The sequence below is a fragment of the Miscanthus floridulus genome, chromosome 16, assembly GCF_019320115.1.
Source record: "Miscanthus floridulus cultivar M001 chromosome 16, ASM1932011v1, whole genome shotgun sequence".
Classification (NCBI taxonomy): domain Eukaryota; kingdom Viridiplantae; phylum Streptophyta; class Magnoliopsida; order Poales; family Poaceae; genus Miscanthus; species Miscanthus floridulus.
Window position 1 is genome coordinate 34,583,188 of NC_089595.1, and position 22,254 is coordinate 34,605,441.

At 42.6% G+C, this 22,254-nt stretch overlaps 1 protein-coding gene across 1 annotated transcript; it reads left to right on the forward strand.

The window, feature by feature from the left end:
* Positions 1 to 9,908: 9,908 nt before the first annotated feature.
* Positions 9,909 to 11,345, forward strand: LOC136510567 (uncharacterized). The gene has a single exon (XM_066504975.1). The coding sequence runs from the start codon at positions 9,909 to 9,911 to the stop codon at positions 11,343 to 11,345; it is 1,437 nt and encodes a 478-aa protein (XP_066361072.1).
* Positions 11,346 to 22,254: the final 10,909 nt, after the last annotated feature.

Below are 22,254 nucleotides of genomic sequence, written 5' to 3' on the forward strand. Positions count from 1 at the left end.
TTACATGACATACATACCATATTAAAACCTAGAACATAATTAGTTAATTATAGGACATGCATGCCACCACACAAGGTATTAATTTATGAAAGTCTCGCTACAATATAGACAATTCCAACTACCACTAAAAAAACTAAAGCTAAAATGCACTTCAGCAGCATAAGGATTTCGCGACCAATCCCAACAAAAACAGACAGATCATGCATTTGTTCAACATCTATGGGCTTCTTCCGCAGGATCACTGCCTCATCAGCCGCCGTAGCCGCCTGTGCAAGAGAGTTTTGCACATGTTCAACATACTCTTCCTCCCAGTACCAGCCTGAACATCCAGTGCATCCCACTGAAATTAAAACAAAAAATTAGAACTTTAATCACAATTATCATGAAAATAAGTATAAATTAACCATAATCATCAAATGCGACAAAATAACTCACATTACGATCCGGACACTTGTAGAAGATACGACCCTTGTTGGGACACTCCTTCCTCACCCAGTACTCCATCACAATCTTCTCCTCACACTTACCGCATGCAATGAGAGGGAGGTCCGGCCTTAGTCGCTTTGGAACCCGATGAGAGGCCGAGGACCCGGAAGCAGTTGACATCTACTCTCTATACTCATTTTTAATATAATATAAATTTCTCATTTTATAAACAAATAAAATTAAAAAAACTCTAAAATTCTCTATATCTCTAAACCATAAAATGTGCTATGCATGCTAGAAATGAAAGCTGAATACTAGTTTTGAATAACTACTTTAACCTTCCTTCATCCAAATATGCAAACTTTAAAGTGATTTTGAGCTTAAATGGCTTACAAATAAAAAAATCCACCATAAAAAACCACATATATCTAGTCTACAAAATGAGATATGCTATTGATAAAACATGAGAGTATAAAGTTGGTAACCTTTAGAACCGAAGAATCGATGGAGGAATTGAAAAAATCTTGTGATTACCGGCGATGAGGAAGAAGAGAGGCCGACGATGAAGCAAGATCACTGAGCTCGAAGTGGCTCGGGGTCGGGGAGGAAGAAGGACTATATAGGAGGGGACCTTTAGTCCCGGTTGGAGACAGAAACTGGGACTAAAGGTCCCTTTCTAGTCCCGGACGGAGCCTCCAGCCGGGAGTAGACTTTTACTCCCGGTTGAAGGGACCAACCGGAAGTAAAAGTTAACCTTTAGTCCCGGTTGGTAGCTCCAACCGGGACTAAAGGTCCCCTGCAGCAAAAGCCTGCCGCAGTAGCTGTTGGGTAGAGACTTTTAGTCCCGGTTGAAGCTACCAACCGGGACTAAAGGTCTCTCTAGTCCCGGGTACGAAAAATACCAAGACTAAAACTAAATTTTGAGCTGGATCAAAGGTCGTTTCTCTACTAGTGTATGTCTCCAATCTCTAACCTATCGTTGACCTCAGTTCTCGATTTGTGTTTGGCGCTAGTATAGGTATAGTTTATTGTTTGCCTCACGTCTCACAGAGTTTAGTTAGGTGCTTCACTTTTGTTGCATTCTTTTTCAGATGAGCATTGACAATTGATATTGATATATTTTGCTTCTGTAGGAAAACGCATGCCCATGTACCTGCCCTGCCGCCATGGTCAAACTTGCACACGTTTCATCGGCCTTCCTTGCATGCAGACATTCATCACCAGGTTCAATGTGATTGTTGTTTCATGGTCGGGTTATTTATTGATAGGCCTATGTCATCTCTGGAAGTCACTATTGGTGCTGGAATTCAGGTTAATCAATTTGACATTTTGCCAGGGCTATTTGATGGACATCTCAAATGCGTGTGATCTTATGGCAATTAATACTTCGTAGTGACGAAGTTATCAGGTACTCACTCCATACTCAAAAATCAAGTCGTTTTGGATAGGATTTAGCATACCAAGGAGTGATTAATTAGGGTGTATTTTTTCTTGCCTGCCCTTATTAAATACGGAGAATTAGCTGTTGGACATACAAAGTGATGGTCATTTGTTGGCGGACACCCCATTTTTAGCATTTTGCCAGAAGACACTCACAGGACACTGCGGACCGGTTGCAGCAGGTTCAGGAGAGAGAAAATTTTGTTTTGGACATCTGGTGCCTCTGAGCCACAGTTGGGTCCACCCCCAACATGGTCTGCCTATGTCGCTAACCCGCGGCCCCGCTTGTCAGCTGCCGCGGCCCGTGCTGCCCCATCCTGAGTCGCTAACTAGGAGGGCCCACGCGTTAGAGACAACGGCCTTCTTCCCCAACGAACTCCGCTGGAGTCGGAGTCAGCCGCCGCCGCCCGATCGATCTCCAACTGCGCGGCACGAGGTTCCCCATGGCTATAAAGAGAGCATCCCTGTGCATCGTAAACCTAGCCGCCACCCGCTCCGAACCTTCCACCACGTGCCGCCATCGCTGTCGCCCCGGAAAGATCCCGCCGCCGTCGATCTCCTTTCTCGCCAGTGAGACCAGCACAGCAAGGAGCTAAGCTTGCATCCTGGCACTTGCGCCCATGTCCGGCGGCACCCGCGCTCGTGCGTGGTGGTGACCGCATCCAGTGGTCCGAAGATCCGGCGGCGCCCCTACCCGTACTCGCGTGTGGCGGCGCCTGCATCCGGCGTTGTAGATGCGCCCGCGTGCAGTGGTCCTTCATGCCCATGCTCATGAATGGTGGCACCAGTGTCCGGTGGCTGGTAGTGACCTCGTGTCTGTGAGCCCCCATGGTGGTCCGGGCCCTAGCGGCCCCGGCGGCTACTGGCGGGCGGTGCCTCGACGAGTCTCGCTCCCGTTGGCCGCCGTATGCGGCGAAGAGCCTCATGGAGCGTGCGCTGCTGCTGCTCCGGGAGTTCTCCGTGGTGAGGTCTCTCGCCCTGTGCCCTTCCCAGTACGACCGAGCCCCGTAGCTCGCGTTCCTCTGAGGTCGGGTGAGTTGCCGCCGTCTTCCATGGCGCTGACCGACACTTCTTATGGGTCCAACCAGACCAGGTTGGGGGCAGACCCAACTGTGTCTCAGGGGCACCGGATGTCCAAAACAAAATTTTCTCTCTCCTCAGCCGGCTGCAACAGGTCCACAGTGTCCTGTGGCCTAATTTCAACGAACCAGAATGTCTTCTGGCAAACTGCTCAATACAGGGTGTCCGCCAGCAAATAACCATCACTTTGCATGTCCGACAGCCAATTCTCCCTATTAAATAGGGTAGTAGGTATTCCCAATACAACAAATGTTTCTAGCTTGGTTGGTTAGCTTGTTGAGGCTCGAGGCACGAGGGCTGTGTTCAATCCCTTGCGTCGTCATATTTTTTGTGTAATGTGTCAATTTTGTGCGCGATTTTTTTCATTGGCGCTTGCCTGATTCGTTGAGGCTCGCTGCATGGCACTGTGGGTGTGTTTTTTCCCTTGCCGTGCGGATTACTTTCCTTGGTGCTCGCGTTGGCCACTGCATGGGACTATTGACGCGATTTTTTGGCATGATTTTCCCCTTGGCTCGGATCGCTCTGTTCGCTGGCGCGTGATTTTTGCACCAGTTTGTTTGGGTCACTTGCGTATTTAAACGCCACAGTGCAAGAAGTACTAGTATGCAACACAACACTAAGCCAGCTCCTCTTGTTCATTTGTCGTGCAACTGTCCCAACACATGGACGAGTTCTTTGCTAGATTGGATCCCAATGGTAAGTAATTGTCATGTTTCTTTGTATCTTGGTCTCTATTTTTTTTATGCATGCATCTATTATTTAAAGTCACTCTACTAGATGACAATGAAGCGTTTCCTATTTTGGATTTGAACTTGTCACCGGAAGATAAGGAATGGTGTTCTTATGTTCTTACTAGAATATTGACCTTAGGTTCTTCCAAGAGCAAGATTCCTAAAATAATGTTTTTATGTATGACTACTCGACCAAGATTCGATGAGAGGGGAGTGTGTATTTTTAATGGAAAGATAGGATACTTTCCTCTAGTTACTTTTGAGCATGCTAAGAGGAGTAGTGTTAACTGGCCAGCTGGGACAATTGAAGCGAAGCCGATAGCAACAATTACAAGAGATGTAATCAGAGAATTCATGATTTCTAGTGTTCTTCCTGCTATTCGAGCTAGATGGCCACTAGAAGATGTCGATAAGCCTATCTACATTCTGCAAGATAATGCACCTTCTCATACTAGAGTAGAACATGATGATCCATAGTTCCTTGAAGCTGGTAAAGAAGATGGTTTTGACATTAGGGTCATTTTTCAACCATCAAATTCACCAAATTTTCATATCGTAGATCTGGGCATATCTCGTGCTATCCAAGCTATTGAAATTAAGAAAGATGCAAAAAAGCATTGATGTCCTTATTCTGAGCGTTCAACAGGTACACTCTCTACAAGTATATTTTCTTTTCTAGTTTCAACTCAGTCTAATTTCATGAGTACTAGTATATCATTATAACTGAATTTGATTTCATGAATAGGCTTTTCAAAATTTCAATATTATTCACTCGTTGGTAGCTGACGCTTTGGAGAAGCTTGGTTCATGGAGGAACAACTAGACCTCGGATTAGTAGTTGCACAATTAGACTTCTTTGGTATTTAGGCAAATATGGATGTATGCATGAGACATTTAATCTTGATCGAACAAATAGTACTCTATCTTTGCATCTCCTTTCTTTTTCATGTGCGCACCCTGCATTGCTACTGTTCCCTTGCCGAGGAGCCATGGCCATGGACGACTCATCCTCCAGCTCCGAGAGCCCACCTCCTCGTCCTCCTTGGACGCTCCTGCGTCTCTGACCGCGTCATCCTCCGACTCCTCCGCCGCGGCTAGCGACGTCCTGCGGCACAGCTCGACGGACTCTAGCAGCACGACGTCCTGCGGCGCAGATCGACGGACTGCCATGACGTCCTCCGCCGCGACGTCCTGCGGCGCGATGGCCTCCATGCGTCGCTTCATGGCCTCCATGCGCAGCGCGAGCGAGCTCTCTCTCTCCATAGAGACAAGCGACAGACTCTCTCTCTGATGCGCGGTGCGAGCGAAGCAAGGGACGACGGCAAGCGAGGAGGCGCAATTAAATGTATCCTCGGGACTGGGCGATGCCGTGACGGGCCAGGATACGAAACAGTGGGGGTAATCCCGTCCAAAACTCTCTCCATGCGCCCAAAACGACTTCATTAGTGAAAACCACTACACCCCCTAAAACGACATGATTTCTAAGTACGGAGGGAGTATATCTTGTTGCGATGCATCATTTTACTAAATTCTACCCACATGCATAGCTGTCATTTTTTTTAGAAATTCAGTGCTTGACCAAATCTCTCTCTCTGACTTGATCAACAGTATATAAAAGTTTTCAGAAATTCAATGTATTTAGTGTTAGTTTTTGTCCATGTTTCCCCCTAAATTTCAGTGTTAGCTCTCAGTGAATTCATTAATTCAGTGTTTCCCCCCAAAATCCTGTGAATTCACCAAACAGTCCATTTGCAAATGCAGATAAACCTGATTTTAGTTTTTTTATTGCATTTTTATCATGTCTGTGAAATGAGTGTACAAGTACAAGGTGCTAGTCATCAAGGTACATAATGGATCCATGCATCTCTATGTAAACAATGTAGGTATTTGATTTCCACTTATTTACTTTTTGGGAAAAGGAAATGGCCACACCTATGCGTTAGGGCCTGTTTGGATCACAACTGAATTATTATAATATGGATTATGCATAGAATTATTATAATTTGGATTATGGATTAAAATAACTAGAGTGTTTTGGGTTAATGGATTATGGTAATTGATTATAGTTGGTCAAAGTGAAAAAAAAAATTCTATCTTAGCCTTTATAGTTCGACATATGCACAACATTGATTGGGGAGCAAGTTCGACGAGTTGCACAACATTGGAGAGCGTGTGGAAATCCATGGCCATTGCCGCCTCCATCTTCCCCTCGTATCTTACCTCCTTCTCCTGATCCGATGGGGTGAGGTGGATTTGTGGATGGCGAATAGAGCAGAGATGGGATGCACAGGAGGTCGGCAGTGGAGGGATATTTGTATATAGGAATGGAGCCGACCGTTGCAAGGGAGCTCGTAGCCTCGTATAGACAACTGGATATTTCCAATTTTTAGGAACAACTTTAGGATAACAAACTACTACTCCCAGCAGCCCGTGCACCGTGGGAGCGGAAAATGCATGGTTTGGGGAAACAAACAACCTCACCCACCTGACTCATACTACCCCTCGCGAGAAGCGCGGTGGACCGCGGACGGGGAGAGAACTGCCGCGCACGGATGGCGAAGACGACGTGGCTGCATGCCGAATTGCCGACGCGGGCAAGGGAGGAGCTGATCGAGACGTGGGCCACACGATGGCACAATCCATTCATCCAGCGGACGCCGCTCTAGGGGCGGGTGACCGCATATTTTCTTTTGGAGGCTGAGCAAGAGGAGCCACCAAATTTGCAAGAACAGAGAACACAGGACAACAAAAGAAAAAAACCAAAACAAAAGCTGCGACATCAAGCACTAATCTGCCATAGATCGTTCCTGCAAAGCAATTCATGATACATAAAATTGGAGCTTCACGTTGCATGAAAGGACCACAATTGATGATAAAACAAAAAGGTTGTTTCTGTTTACATTTAACATATATGCATCATGCTTAGCTCACTGTGTCTGGTCATCAGCATTATGCGAGTTGGTTATGGTAGATGCATGTTGAAACATCTATGATTTATATCACAGAACAGACCTACAAATTCACTCTGATGAAACAAGCAAGAGCGGCGAGCAGTAGAGAAAGAGTGGCGTGCGTGCGTATGGGAGGCGGCTGCATGCTGGTCTCGGAAGTTGGAAGTGCATGCGGCCATGCGCACAGAAGACGAAGATGAAGAGAGTCACGCCCTGTTAACAGGGGCGGATCTACGGGGTATGCCAGGTATGCACCGGCATACCCTACAGTTTCAGACAGTAGAGGACGCATACATGTATTTTTATAAAAAAGAAAACAAGAAAAACATACCGAAGAAGATGATAACGCAGTGGCCGCTGCTACGGCCTTGCTGAGACGGCCTTTTTCAGGCCCGCGCAGCCACACGACGGGAGTTCCACGTAGCCACACGACGGGAGTTCCACGTAGCTCCACCACTCCAGACTCCAGCCATCATTCATTGATCCACCCAAACTGCTCTTTTGCTACCTTTTTTTAAGGGGACGCTCTTTTGCTACCTGCTGGCTCTACGTGCACATATAACCTAACTGCCTGCAGATTACAATGATTAAAGGGTATTTTCTACAATGCTTTACGTTTAGTAAAAATAAAGTTAAAAAATAAGATGGGTAATCTTTTAAATGATTGTCTAGTCGATAAATGACACATTTTCTTTGTAGTGGATAAAAATGATATAATCAAGACATTTATTGTAAGATAAATAGTATTGTAAGCCTCTTACTCTCTTTTTATGCCTATTTTACATTTAAAATTATTAGTTTGGCATTTGAACTATTTATATTATAATTTGTAAATGTTTCAATTTACTCTTCAAATTTAAGATTTATCATGTTATTTAGTTGACAACATTTTCATTTCAATTCGTTTAGGAGCCTAAATATTCATTTCGAACCAAAGTGACATAAAATGGGGAGGACGAATATCCCAAATGTACACAAGTGTCTTACAGGTGGAGTGGTTAGGTGATGAGCATGCGAAGCAGAAGATTTGGGGTTCTAGCGTTGGTGGCCGCGAAGCGTGTGTTTTTCGTGCGAAAAATTGCATGACTGTGTGGCTGCTAAGTGGGGTCTCTCTTGGTATTTTTTAAAAATAATTCCCTATTTTCAGCCCATTTTTTTAGGTTTTCTGGAAACCACATCATTGTCGGGTTTTTTAGAACTAGCACTGATGAGCGCCATCATCATTGCCGCTTTAGTTGTGCCAGTTTAAAAACCGACACTGATGGCCTTTTTCAACCGACAGTGATTTCAAAATCTGTACTAGTGTTCTAGCTTAATCGTTGAATTTAAGGCTTATCATGTTATTAATGCATGTCGTTTTACTGAACTGGAATATGGCTTACCGATGTGAAAATGGTTTTACTGAATTGCATAAGATTTTTTTTTGGTGCGGCATACCCTGTACTAAAATACTAGATCCACCACTGCCTGTTAATGCATGCGTCCATGCGCGGCTAACGGGCAGCAGTCAGGGTTAGTTTCGTCCAAACTGATCGAGAACTGACGCCACAACTACAAAACGACTTTCCCTCCCAGCGACACTACGTTTCACCCTCGCCGTCGATCGGCTCCCGGGGCCCCTGACACCACAATCACGAGAGATTCAGTGTCGTCGCCGGTGAGGGCGAGAGGAGACCAAAAGCCATGTGTCGGGGGTTGGTGGCAGTGGCAGACCATCGGCCGCCTAGAAGATCTTGCAGTCTTTGTGCCCACCGCTGTCCTTAACCATGCCGTCGTAGCCACCCTTCGCCATGCCCGGCGAGTACCATCGCTTCCCCACATCGGACGACGTCTGTGCGGGGGATGCGCCTCCTGATGATACTATCGAGTAGGGGCTGCTGGTCCTACGGACACTGGTGAGATGATGCTTATGCTCCACCTCCACTAAGACCTCCGTATTTGTTTTCCCTTCTCAGGTCAGTGTTTGGACAGCAGACCAGAAGCCATATGTTAGGGGTTGGCAATGGAAGGTCACCAGCCGCCTAGAAGGCGCTCCCCTTTGCCATGTCATCGCGGTCGCCCTTCGCCGCGTCGCGGTCATCCTTCGCTGGGCCCGACGAGTACCATCGCTTTCCCACATCAGACAGTGTCGGCGCGGGGGCTACTCCTCTTGATGCTTTCGAGGAGGGGCTGGTCCTACGGACACCAGTGAGATAATGCTTCTGCTCCACCTTCACCAGGAACTCCGGATTTCTTTTCCCTTCTCGGGTGAGCTTACGGTGTTTATACCTTTCCCCTTCCTCCCCAACGTCTCTCTAGAGCACTCCACTCATTTAGCTCATCCAAGAACAGAAGAGAGCAGCTCTCTCTCTTCCTCACTCACCATTGGAACCCCTCAAGCTTCTCCCTTTGATTCCCTTCCAAATCCAAGAGAGTTTGAGCCTCCAACTATATTAGGGAGCAGCCCCAACTGTTCTTCATCTCCTAGAGCACTTGGTTCACGTTTTGGTCGGTGGTTGTGTTTATTACTCCTGGAGCTTTGCTCCTAACCGGCTAGAGCATCGCCTGTGGAGCTTGCCAACTTGTATGGCAGCCCCGGGAGGTTTGTAATCACCCCAAACAGCTAGTGAAATCACCCTCATCTCAGGAGTTCATTCTCTTGACTTGAGAACGAGGAAAGGGTTGAAAGAGACCCAAAGCTTTTGTGGCAACCTCAACAACGTGGACATAGGCAAGCCTTAGTTGCGAGCTGAACCACGGGATAAATCGGTGTTTCACTTGTGTTCTTGTGATTTGCATTGCTATACTTGTATTTGTGGTGATTCTAGGGTTTGGTCCTGATCTACTTTCTTAGGGTTTGGTCCCGATCTACTTTCTTGTGCACTTCCACCAACATCCAGGTGGTGGAATATGCTCTACACTACCCCAAGAACATCAGTAATTTGCTCGATCTACTGTTTCTTGGGTAGTTTTTAAATTGTAGTTCAAGCTTGTCTGCAGGCACGGCAGTGCCACACTTTTGTGACGCAGTGCCGCAGTAAGGCAGTGTTGTACCTTGGGAGCAGCAGTGCCGCCCCTAGAATTTAACTTTCGCTGCAAGTTTGTTTTAAACAGGCCTATTCACCCCCTCTAGGTGACATCAAGGTCCTTTCAATTGGTATCAGAGCTAGGCTCTTAATTTTGGGCTTAACCGCCTTGAGAGACGATGTCAATAAGTAAGGAGGTATCTCTAGAACTTCTACTTTTAGATGGCTCAAATTATGCATATTGTTCTGCTAGTGTGCTTGATGTTTTTAGAGCCATGGGTCCTCATATTGAGCGGATTGTAGATGTAAGCATTTCACCTCCTAGTGACGATTTGACCATCTTATCTAAAGAGGAAGTGGAATGTTTACAACACAATGCTCAAGCTACTAATGTCTTATTTAGTGCTTTGAGTGAAGATGTTTTTGATGCCATCATATTTGGAGACGATGAACCACTTGATGATGCTCATATCATTTGGACCACACTCAAAGAAAAATATGACAAGTCCAAATGTAATGAGAAGTTGCTCTCATTTGAGGAACCACTTGAGGACTGCTCAACTTCACCGACAAATGAAGAGCCTCAAGTGATTCTCCCAAAAGGTCCAAGTGATCATGCCACATCCACTTCCTCACCAACATATGACTTAATGGAAGGTAATGAAATGGTTGGTGAGAACAATGCTTTTACATGTGGTACTTCTACTTCCTCTAGTTCTTGTGAGACTAACATTTTGAAGGAAGAAGAAACTTATGATCAGTGGAGGCCAAATGATGAATCCACCTCACCAAGAAACTCAACTCTCTTTGCCACTCCTCATTTGGGTCTCATGGCAAAGAAAGAGAAGAATGTGGCAAGTGAGAGTGAGAGTGAAGGTGAAAGTGAGAGTGAGAGTGAAGATGAAAGTGATGATGATGAGTTCAATCAATACTTGACACGTCTAACCAAGAAAGACAAGTTGATGGTGCTCAAGCTCATAGCGAAAATTCAAGAGCAAGAAGAAACACTTCACGATCAAGAAGAGTATCTCATCAATAAGATCAAATGCTTAGAGGAGTTGACCAAAAAGCATGAAAAGCTTAAGTGCTTTCATGCTAGTTTGGTCAAAATGTATGAGAACTTGTTAATTGAGCAAACTCATACTATTAACTCTCTATCTTGTGTTGCCAAATTAGAAGATGAGAATTATGTGCTCAAGGACAAGGTGGAAAGGCTCACTAGCAAGAATGAGATCTTACAAGAAGATCATGATGAGCTTTTGTGCTCTCATGAGAAGCTTATGGATTCTCATCTCATGCTAGAAATTACTCATGAGGTTGTGGTAACAATGGTAAAATCATACCAACCTCACACTCACAAGTGCACATGTACACAAGTTCCATTTATTTTATCATGTGCTAACAATTGTTGCTATCAAGCATGCCAACCTTCCGTTGAGCATGTACTTGTAGAAATTTATGATGATTCCATTACAAAAGAAAATGAAGAGCTCAAGGAAGAAGTTGAGAGGCTAAGAAGGGACTTGATTCAATGGAAGGGCAAGTGCAATGCTCAACCTTCTCAAGATAACCGTAAAGACATGGTGAAGAAGCTTGAGAAGGGATCAACCAAAGCATGCATCAAGCCCCATCAAGAAGGACACAAGTCCAACAGTGCCAAAGTCAAGGGAAAATTTGAAGAAGTGCAATCTATCCAAAATGCAGCAGTTTAACTCAAGGCTGCAGAGGTTCCAGGATGCAGCAGTGCCGCATCACAGTGCCGCACCTAGGTAGAACAGCGAAGCCCCCAAGACCACCAAGGTGCAACTTCAACCAAAGAAGACTCTCATCACTTGCTTCAGGTGCAAGGAGGTTCACCATGTAAGAGATTGCTCCTTGAAGAAAGAAAACAAAGGCATGAGTAAGATTCAAGAGAAGAAGAAAATGGCTCATGTGAAGTGCCTCAAGTGTTCCAACATGGAACACAATGCCTCTATGTGTTCCAACAAGGTTGATGACCAAGCCACACTTCCAAAGAAGACAAGAAGAAACCAGAGGAAGTGTTATGGTTGCAATGAGAAGGGACGTGAAATTGGCTCATGTTCTAACAAGAAAAGTGAAAGCCTTGTGTCATCAAGAAAGAGGCTCATTAGCAAGGTAGCAAACAAGAAGCAAGATAAAAATGTCTTACATGATCAAGCGCCGCATTTGCTACACTTGACGAGGAAAGGGACATCTAAGTATGGATTGTCCCATGGGTAACACTCCTAAGCTCAACTTATCAATTGATTCAAATTTGCTTAGGAGGCCCAAAAATGACACTTGTGCTAGAAAGGTGATTTGTTCACCGTGTGCTAGCACAAAGGCCATTTGGGTGCCTAAGTCTCTTGTGACTAACTTTGATGGACCAAACATAGTTTGGGTACCAAGTTGTGCTTGGTGAGTGTTGTAGGTACTTGGAGGTGGTATGAAGCTTTGGGGTGCTTGAGCAAGTTAATTGAAAATATCATCTCAAGCTATCAATCTTATTCATATTGTCTATTTTCTCAAGATTGACCCAAGGACAACTTGATGGATATATTTCTAACTTCATACTCGCCTCAGTAACTAGTACCTAACCCTTCCTAGCTAGCCACTTGACTTGTGTAGTCTCTAGTAGTTCACAAATATGTGTGTGTTTGCGAATTGTTAAGAGTGGCTAGAGTATTTCAAGTTTAATGAGTCTTTTGCCATATGATGCTTTTAATAGCTCTCTAGTAGAGAAGATCTTATTCATATTGTAGGTATGAGGAACCACCTTGCAAGGCAATCAAACTAATGGCTATTGGTGATATTAGACCACAAGAAATCCAGGCCACTATAGAGGAGGATCCTCAAGTTGCAGTTGCTCTAAAACTAGTTGATGCTACATCTATGGTAGTGCCATACCTCTGAGCGGCAGTGCCGCGCAGCAACAAGGAGCAGCAGTTGACAACAGTCTAGTTCGAGGACAAAACCTACAACCCATCTTTGAGCAAGAAGAAGATGAAACTCAAATGGAAGGTCAACTCAACACCAATCTCTAGTGCCACAACCAAGAGCTCACCAAAACATTGAAAAGGAGTGGTAATCTCTAAAATCACAAGTGCATGATATTTTCAAAGTTTACTTCTTTGTGTCTTGTGTAGCCACTTAGGAAAATAAAGCACTTGAGGATATAAATTGGTTGTTGGTCATTCTGGAAGAAAAGTATGATTTGAATTGAATTTATCATCCACACCAAGCAACATACATGACTTGGGTTTTCTTTGTGGACTTCAAACCAAGAATTTCAACAAAGCCAAGAATAAAGAATCAAGCTCAAGTAGAGGCACTTATCACTCACAGTTCAAGAACTCTCTACTTGATGGAATCTTGTCTTATGGTAGATTGCTAAATTCTCATTCTTATCTTATGGCCATCTACATGTTCTAATGATTGTAAGTATTTCTTGGCATAGTTCAATTTGATTACTCTATTGTTGCAATGACCTAGACATAGAGTGAAATCTCAAGTTCTTAAATGAATAAAGTGCTATGTGAGGAATTCAAATACTTAGAGTGCTTATCAAAGGGGAAGTTACTCTTTGACTAGTGTTGTGAGACTAATCTTTCTCTCTAAGTGATTTGTGTAGTCTCACTAAATGAGAATATATTTCTCAAATGGAGTGTGCTTTCATAGGAAGATCATCAATCCAAAACTATGTGATGTGCTCTCTCTCTAGTTAATTTGGAATTGATTCATCTATTTTAGTCACTCACCATAATATGGCTTAAATCTACCCTTTTGGACTTAATTGACCAACCATGCACATTTACATTTCCATTCCACTCAAAAGAATGTGCATGAGGGTTTAAGGGAGATTTAGTCCATGTTATGAGGTTTCTCTATTTTAGTAATCCATTTTTCTTCCACACATAAAAGGTTACTAAATGAGAAACTAGTGCTTGTGTTACTAATGCCCTCTTGTGTTGAGCTTATTTATATAAAATCAAGAAAAAGAGGTTGTGCTTGTTTAACTAAATAAATCACAAGCCCATGCTTACTCTTCACCTGAAGAAAGATGAGGTTGCTAGAGGCCAAAGAGACCAAATTTTCAGTTTGGATAAAATCAAGTTTGAGGTTGAGTTGGATAAGCTATATTGGAAGAATTCACAAGACTACATGTATCAATAAGAGAACTGAATGGAAATAACATCTTGTGAGTACTCTTAACCAAATTCACCTCAAGATTGGACAAGAAGAAGAGAAGAAAAGGGAATTATCAAATCTGTCTAGAAAATTAAATTTCTGAATTGGCCGCCTTCAAGCATGGATTTGGAAGTTCAAATACTGATAAATTGGCTTGAAACTTTGTGAGCATGCTATACACACCTATTACTTGTTGCTATACAGTTGGCATGAAGATTGGTTTAGAAGAAAGTCAGTTTTGAGTTGAATTCTATCAGCTTCCGCATTGCAGTTTTCAGACTCTAGCAGTTGTGATAGAAAATTGATTTGGCTGATCAAATGGAGCACAAATGAGCTGAAATTTTCACAGCAGTTAGAGGATTCATGGGTGCACATCTCAGCCAAATTTCTTGCATATTGGACTAGTGGTCTGAGGGATATGAATTTTTCTCCAAGGAAGACAGAATCTGAAAACTCACTGTATTGAATTGGATTGCATTGTAACAACAAGATTAAGTTGGCTCTCAAGTTGGTCGTGAAGAATCAGTAAAAATGATAAGCATTAGTGTGGTCTAAAGGAGTTGCAATGAAAGTGAAAGACTCACACAAGGGTCCAAAGAGTTGAAATCAAAATACAAGAAACAACAAGTAATTACAACCGATTCAAACTTGAAGAAATCAGTTGCAGGCTTTCAGAAACAACAGCTGAGATAAATTGAAACTAGTTGACTTCAGCAGTTATAAGTAGCAGCAATGAGTTACAATCAGTTAGAATTATTTGAAATCAATTGGAAGCAACTAGAATCAGCTGAAACTAATTGGACTACAAGCAGTTTAAAGGAGTTTGAATCAGTTGGAGTATAGTGTAAACTTCTCCCTTGACCTCATAATTATTGATGTGCATGAGCATACTTTGTGTACTCTTGTATGCACGAATTGAGGGGGAGTTAAGCCTATATCTTGTGGGACTAATGGTTTCTTTCAAAGTTAATATTGAGTAGTCTCACACACATTGGAAAAAGAAGAACATCAAAGGAGGATGAATGGTTCCAATGGAATCCTTGGGTGCTCCAAAGGTTATTCTAGGAGGTCTTGGTCTTTATAAACCAAGTGCTCCCGATTTATTGTCGAATGCCCCAATCCTTTAGTGAAACTAGATTTGAATGAGTTGGAGAAAAGAATTGAAGAGTGGGCTTTCACTGCTATTTCTCCTCTCTAGAGCTCATCATATGCACATGATCCATCCAATTGATCACCCAGGATCTTATCAACAAAGAGTGGTAACTTCTAGTTCACTATTTGCAAAATTCATGAATTTTACCTTTGCTCTCTGTGTGAGTTGCTTTAGGTAAAGAAAGAACTTAGGAACCAAATATGAATCTTGGATGATCATAAGAGCTATAATTTACCATGAGTCATCAAGTGAAGAACTATGGCTATCCAAATCATCAAGTCTCACTTATGATGGTCATATCAATGTGGTGATCTATCTACCTTGGTGGTGGTATGTTTCCTTGGTATAATTTCAATTGTTGCAAATTTATCATGCCTTGACCAAGATATAAGATGAACTCCTCTTGACTCTTAAACTGATTCAAGTGCACTTTACAAGTAATTCGAGTACTTGATGCACATATTAAGGGGGAGCCCACTCTATGTCTTGTGTCTTTTGAGACTAATCTTTTCTTCTAGTGAATTTATGTAGTCTCTTGGTGAGAATGAGTTTCTCATGGGTATGCTACATTGACTCAATTCAAATTGGTAAAGTTATCTCTCATATTCATTTGGATTGTAATTTTTTCTCTTGTGTAGCTACTCTCCATAATATAGCTTAAATTCCCTTGTTTGGACTTAATTGACCAAAAGTGCATATGTTCTTGCCTTCCACATATATATGTATGCACTATCAGAAAGGGGTTATTTAGTCTATGTTATGAGGTTTTGCAATTAGTGATCTACATGCCTTCCACATCCAAAATGATAACTAGTTGTGAAACTCTAGCTTGTGCAATTTAATGTTATCTCTTGTCTTTATGAGCATTCCCTAAGTGACATTATGAGATACAAGAATCTATTCCAATTGGCATGAACTTGTGAAGACTCTCCTTCAAGTGGTGTCAAAACTATGAAGATCATATTTCAATTAGTATTAGTGGATAATCTTTCAATTCGGTATATCAAGAAATATGTCTTTAGTTGGTATCTCAAAATGACAAGAAGAGCTAGCAATGGTCTTTCAAACGAGATCAAGCACAAGTTTGTAAAATCTTCATGAAGGTCATGATTAAAAGAGATGGGCACAAATAAAATCTTTTTGTATTATGCCAAGCCCATCAAAGCACTAAATTCAAAATATCATGATCATGGTGGAGATTATGAGGCTTAGAACAAAGGTATATCGCTCCATGAACTCTTGTACTACCTTTGTGCATCTAGGCCCTTACATGCTATTGTGTGCATGTGTATGCAATACTTTGAGTCACAACATGAGTTTGTTCTTGTGGAGACGATTAGAGAATTATTTAGATATTTGGTTGATATCTCTTGTGGTGATGGCATGAGTCAGTCTCATGTTAAAAGTGTCATCTAAGTGAGGTATGAGCCAAATATGCTGAACTTTTACCTACCCCTTGCCCTCACTAGTCTATCATTATTTCCTCCTTTTGGTGGAGAGATCCTTTTTGGAGATTAATGCCAAAGGGGGAGAAATATTTGGAGAGAGTGTAAGGGAAAGAGATTGATATGAGGATTTAAAGGGGTAAAAGGGAGGCATATAAGATTTTTCAATTTTTATTGTGTGGTGTGTGCAAGGACAATTTATATATGCTAGTGTGTGATGTTCATGCCTTGAATGATGTGTTGTTTGTTCTCTCTGACTGCCACTGTGCGGCAGTGCCACGCTCACTCACGGAAGTGCCGCACATGACAGCTTTAGAAACTTCTTGAGATGCATGAACTGCCATGAGCATCATGTTTATCAGGATGACACCTTGCACCTCATGGATGCTAAGATATCGGAGAGTTCCCACACTTTATCTTGAATATGTGCATCTGGCATTTGATGCCAAAATTTGAATTCCTTTCAATGCACACATTTAGGGGAGCTCACTATATCATAGGATTCAAAATCTTATTATTTATCAATCTCTTGTAAGCTTTAATTGTGTTGTCATCAATTACCAAAAAGGGGGAGATTGTAAGTGCATCTAGCCCTTTAGTGGGTTCTGGTGAATTGAATGACAACACCATTAAAGGTCTAACAAGTTTACTAAGTGTTGAACAAGAAATTGAGTTTATTGCATACACTTGTGGACTATGGATTGAGAAGCATATATAGGTTCAGCAAGAAGGCAAACTTGATGATATTCCATATAATGTTCAAATCAAGGCCAAATTGTGTATTGTTGTGTTGGAAGATCACGGAAACAATATAGTTCAAGAGAAAGACAACAATGCAAATGGAGTTAATGAAATGGCTTCTATGTTGAGGAATATCATAGTATCATGAGAAAGCAAGCATATTTGGCAAATGTAAAAAGAGACATGAGTTGATGATTTTGGATTGGTCTAAATAATGGCTTGCTTTGCATGAACAAGAGATTGATAGTGGATTAGCTTTGATCAAGGATTGAAGAATGAGTCAAGAATGCATAACTGAAGAAATACCAAACAAAGGTTTAAATGACAAAGGACACAACTCATATTGGATATAAGTCAGTCTCTATGTTGGTTTGCTTGTATGGATAAAGATTTGGAAAATCACTTTGCATTGCTTTGATCAAGCTAGAAGTATGAAGATAGATATTGAAGTGAGTATTAGAGTGTCAAGCCAAAATGAAGAGGATATAAGGAATCATGAATTGGCTTGACTATATTGATGTTGATTCATATATGTCTTTATGTGAATCAAACTAAAGCTCGATTGATCTCAATATTCATATCTAGAAGATATTCAAGAAAGGATCATACTATTGAAGAAATGGTTTTTCAATGGATACTTAATATGATGTGACTTGAGTATGGCTTGATAAGGTGAAGATAGCAAGCAAAAGGGCTTCGAGGGACTAAGCGAAGGTGAAGGACAAGCGATGGCTTGAGGACCGAGGTACCATGGCTAAGGTGAAGAAGAGAGTGCTTGCATTGAGTTGAGGAACTAATCAAGCTATGAGGAGTCATATTGTGTTGAGAATCAAATCATTAGTGAAAGTGACTTGAAGCCATTGAGGTGAACTCATATGTATGGAAATGGTTCAAGTCACATGCTCAAGGTGTGTTTGCTCGAATAGATGAGATAAAGATGATTGCAACCCCTTATGAAGTGATATTGAGAAGAAATGGCATATGAAGACATTGAAGACTCAAGTGGTTAAAATGGTTCAAGTCACATGCTTAAGGCATAATGGGAATGAGGACAATACATTCGATGGTGGAGCCCCCTATTATAAAAAGGATGCGGTGACCAACTCAAAGGTGTTTAAATTGTTTGATATTTTGAATTTGAGTATAGAAAAAGCAGTACTGACACAATGCTTAAGCCAACACATGCTACCAAGTGCTCAAACGTACATATGCATCCTCTTATTCACAGCCAAGACAGCCAACACTTCACTCTTACCCTTGTTGTCTTGCCTGGTGCGGCACTGCAGCGACTTAAGTGACCGTTGGGGCTGGAGGGTATTTATACCTTTCCCTTTCCTCCCCAATGTTTCTCTAGAGCACTCCACTCATTCAGCTTGTCCAAGAACAGAAGAGAGAAGCTCTCTCTCTCTCTCTCTCTCTCTCTCTCTCTCTCTCTCTCTCTCTCTCTCTCTCTCTCCTTCACTCACCATTAGAGCCCCTCAAGCTTCTCCCTTTGATTTCCTTCCAAATCCAAGAGAGCTAGAGCCTCCAACTGCATTAGAGAGCAGCCCCAACTGTTCTTCATCTCCTAGAGCACTTGGTTCACATTTTGGTCGGTGGTTGTGTTTATTACTCTTGGAGCTTTGCTCCTAGCCGGCTAGAGCGTCACCCGTGGAGCTTGCCAATTTGTGTGGCAGCCCTGGGAGGTTTGTAATCACCCCAAACAGCTAGTGAAATCACCCCCATCTCAAGAGTTCATTCTCTTGACTTGAGAACGAGGAAAGGGTTGAAAGAGACCCAAAGCCTTTGTGGCAACCTCAACAACGTGGACATAGGCAAGCCTTAGTGGCGAGCTGAACCACGGGATAAATCGGTGTCTCACTTGTGTTTTTGTGATTTGCATTACTATACTTGTATTTGTGGTGATTCTAGGGTTTGGTTTGCTCAATCTACTCTTCCTTGGGCAGTTTTTGAATTGTAGTTCGAGCTTGTCTGCAGGCGCGACAGTGCCGCAATGCGGCAGTGCTGCACCTTGGGAGCAACAGTGCCGCACCTAGAATTTAACTTCCGCTGCGAGTTTGTTTTAAATAGGCCTATTCAACCCCCCCCCTCCCTCTAGGCGACATCAAGGTCCTTTCACACTTTCCACTTCCAAGACCAGCATGCAGCCTCTGCCCATATGCACGCGTGCCACTCTTTCTCTACTGCTCGCCGCTCTTGCTTGTTTCATCGGGGTGAATTTGTAGGTCTGTTCTATGATATAAATCATAGACGTTTCAACATGTATCTACCATAGCTAGCTCGCATTGCTGACCAGACACAGTGAGCCAAGCATGATGGATTTATGTTAAATGTAAACAGAAACAACTTTTTGTTCTATCATCAATTGTGGTGCTTTCCTGGAAAGTGAAGCTCCAATTCTATGTATCATGAATTGCTCTACGGGAACCATCTATGGTGGATTAGTGCTTGATGTCGCAGCTTTTGTTTTTTTTTATTTTGTTGTCCTGTGCTCTCGATTCTTGCAAATTTGGTGGGTCCTCTTGCTCAGCATCCAAAAAAAAATGAGGTCGCCGCCCCTAGAGCGGCGCCCGCTGGACGAATGGATTGTGCCGTTGCATGGCCCACATCTTGATCCGCTCCTCCCTAGCCCACATCGGCAATTCGGCATGCAGCCACATCATCTCCGCCGTCTGCGCGCGGTAGTTCTCTCCCCGTCCGCGTTTCCGCCATGCTTCTTGCGAGTGGTAGTATGAGTTAGGTGGGTGAGGTTGTTCGATTCCCCAAATCATACATTTTCCGCTCCCACGGTGCACGAACTATAGGGAGTAGTAGTTTGTTATCCTAAAGTTGTTCCTGAAAATTGGAAATATCGAGTTGTCTATACTACGAGGCTACGAGCCCCCTTGCAACGGTCGGCTCCATTCCTATATACTAATATTCGTCCGCCACCGACCTCCTCCGCATCCCATCTCTGCTCTATTCACCATCCACAAATCCACCACACCCCATCGTATCCTAAAGTTGTTCCTGAAAATTGGAAATATCCAGTTGTCTGTACCATGAGGCTATGAGCTCTCTTGCAACAGTCGGCTCCATTCCTATATACAAATATCCCTCCGCCACCGACCTCCTCCGCATCCCATCTCTGCTCTATTCGCCATCCACAAATCCACCGCACCCCATCACATCAGGAGGAGAAGGTAAGAGACGAGGGGGAGATGGAGGCGGCGACAGCCATGAATTTCCACACACTCTCCAATGTTGTGCAACTTGTCGAACTTGCTCCCCAATCAATGTTGTGCAACTTGTCGAACTATAAATGATAAGATAGCACAAACAAACAAAACACAACTAAGAACAAACACCAACCAACAGACAAGCTTGAAAAGAGTGCACTAAACAGCATGGCTTGGCTGCTACGATTACGAGAGCGCAAGAATGACCGAGAACGGAGCTATTGTTAAAGAGGACACGTCTTTCGAGGTGTTTGCAACATAACGGAGAGAAGACAGACTATAAGCTTGATCCATTTTAGTTAATGAAATAAGGTGATGGACATTTTAGAGAAATATCCTAAAGTTGAATTAATCCAAATTATATTTCACTTGAAAAGAACGAGGTTAAACCTTAGTTAAATTTTAGTTATAAAATGAATGTATATCATTTAAGTCATTTTAATATTTATAGTTTAGAAACATAGAACATTTGAGAGTAGCTAACGAATCATCTCATGTTTCGAGGTTGTTCTAAGCAAGTCATAATTGATGTTGGTATTAATCACATTAACATTTATTTATAAAAGACCGGAGATAAACCTAAGTTGCTTTTAATTCGAAAAGGACATTGAGTAGACATTAATCAAATTAATATGATTAAATTCAGAAACACATAACATGGTAAAGATTGTTTCTAACACGTAGCTTACATTACTACGAGGCTAACCCAACAAGAACGGGCTAAAACGGAGCTAAGACGCATAAACTATGGCTACAACAGGCTTTTAGGGCCCGCCTGGCGGTGGCATGGGGCGCGGGGACACGGGCCTCGCTGCTGGCGCTGCTGCTGTGCTCGGCTGGGCTGCGGCTTTGGCCAAGGCCCAAAGGCGATGGTGGGAGCATGCGGGTTAGGGCATGCCGGTGGTGGGCTGCGAAAGCTGGGCCAGCAGGCCAGCGGGGCGCGCGCTGGTGTGCAGCAGCTGCTGGGCCAGCCCAAGAGCGGGGCGAGCGTGCGGGTGGAGGGGAAGGGCTGGCTGCAGGCTGGGGTGAGCATGCGCGGGCCAAAATGAGAAAGAGAGGGGGAAAAGGAAACGAAAAATATTTACTTTTTGTGAAACCTGATTTAAACCACTTTTACCAAAAAGTTCAAACCCAAAATTGATTCATATTTTGAGAATTATTTTTTGGAACATGTTTTTAGACTATTTTTGAAAGTTAAAACCACTTTCCTTTTAAACACATTTTTAAAATGCTTCTCAACTCAAATTTTTGAACACGTTTTGAAATACACCTTTTGAAACTTGAGTTTTCAGAACGGAATAGGGCCTAATCATGGTTTGGTCGAGTTTTAGAAATTCATTTTTCTCACACAACCAAGCCAAAGCAAGAGCACAAAAGAAAACAAACAAACACCCTTTCATTAACTTTGTAAAAGTTTTATAAATCCACATTTTTCTCATTTTGTATTGATAACAACTGAATAAATCTTGGAAATTTTAGAAAAGTTATTAAATCCTTTATTTTATTTAGTGTTCCCAAAATAGAATTTTTGGGGTGTGACAAGCTGTGGCTAATCCGCGAGACGAATTTAGTAAGCCTAATTAATTTATCATTAGCACATGTTTACTGTATCACGACATTGTCAAATCATGGATTAATTAGACTTAATAGATTCGTCTTGCAAATTAGTCTTAATCTGTGCAATTAGTTTTGAAATTAGTATATATCTAATACTTCAAATTAGTGTCTATACATCTTTAGTCTGTGGGACCAAACACCCCCTAAGTTCTGATGCACTGATGCTCCTGCCTCTTATAGAATCGCTTTGTCGTTCTCCTTTCTTTATAGTTTCACTTTAATGCCAAAAAAGAATACAAAACAGCTTACAAGCTGGAAC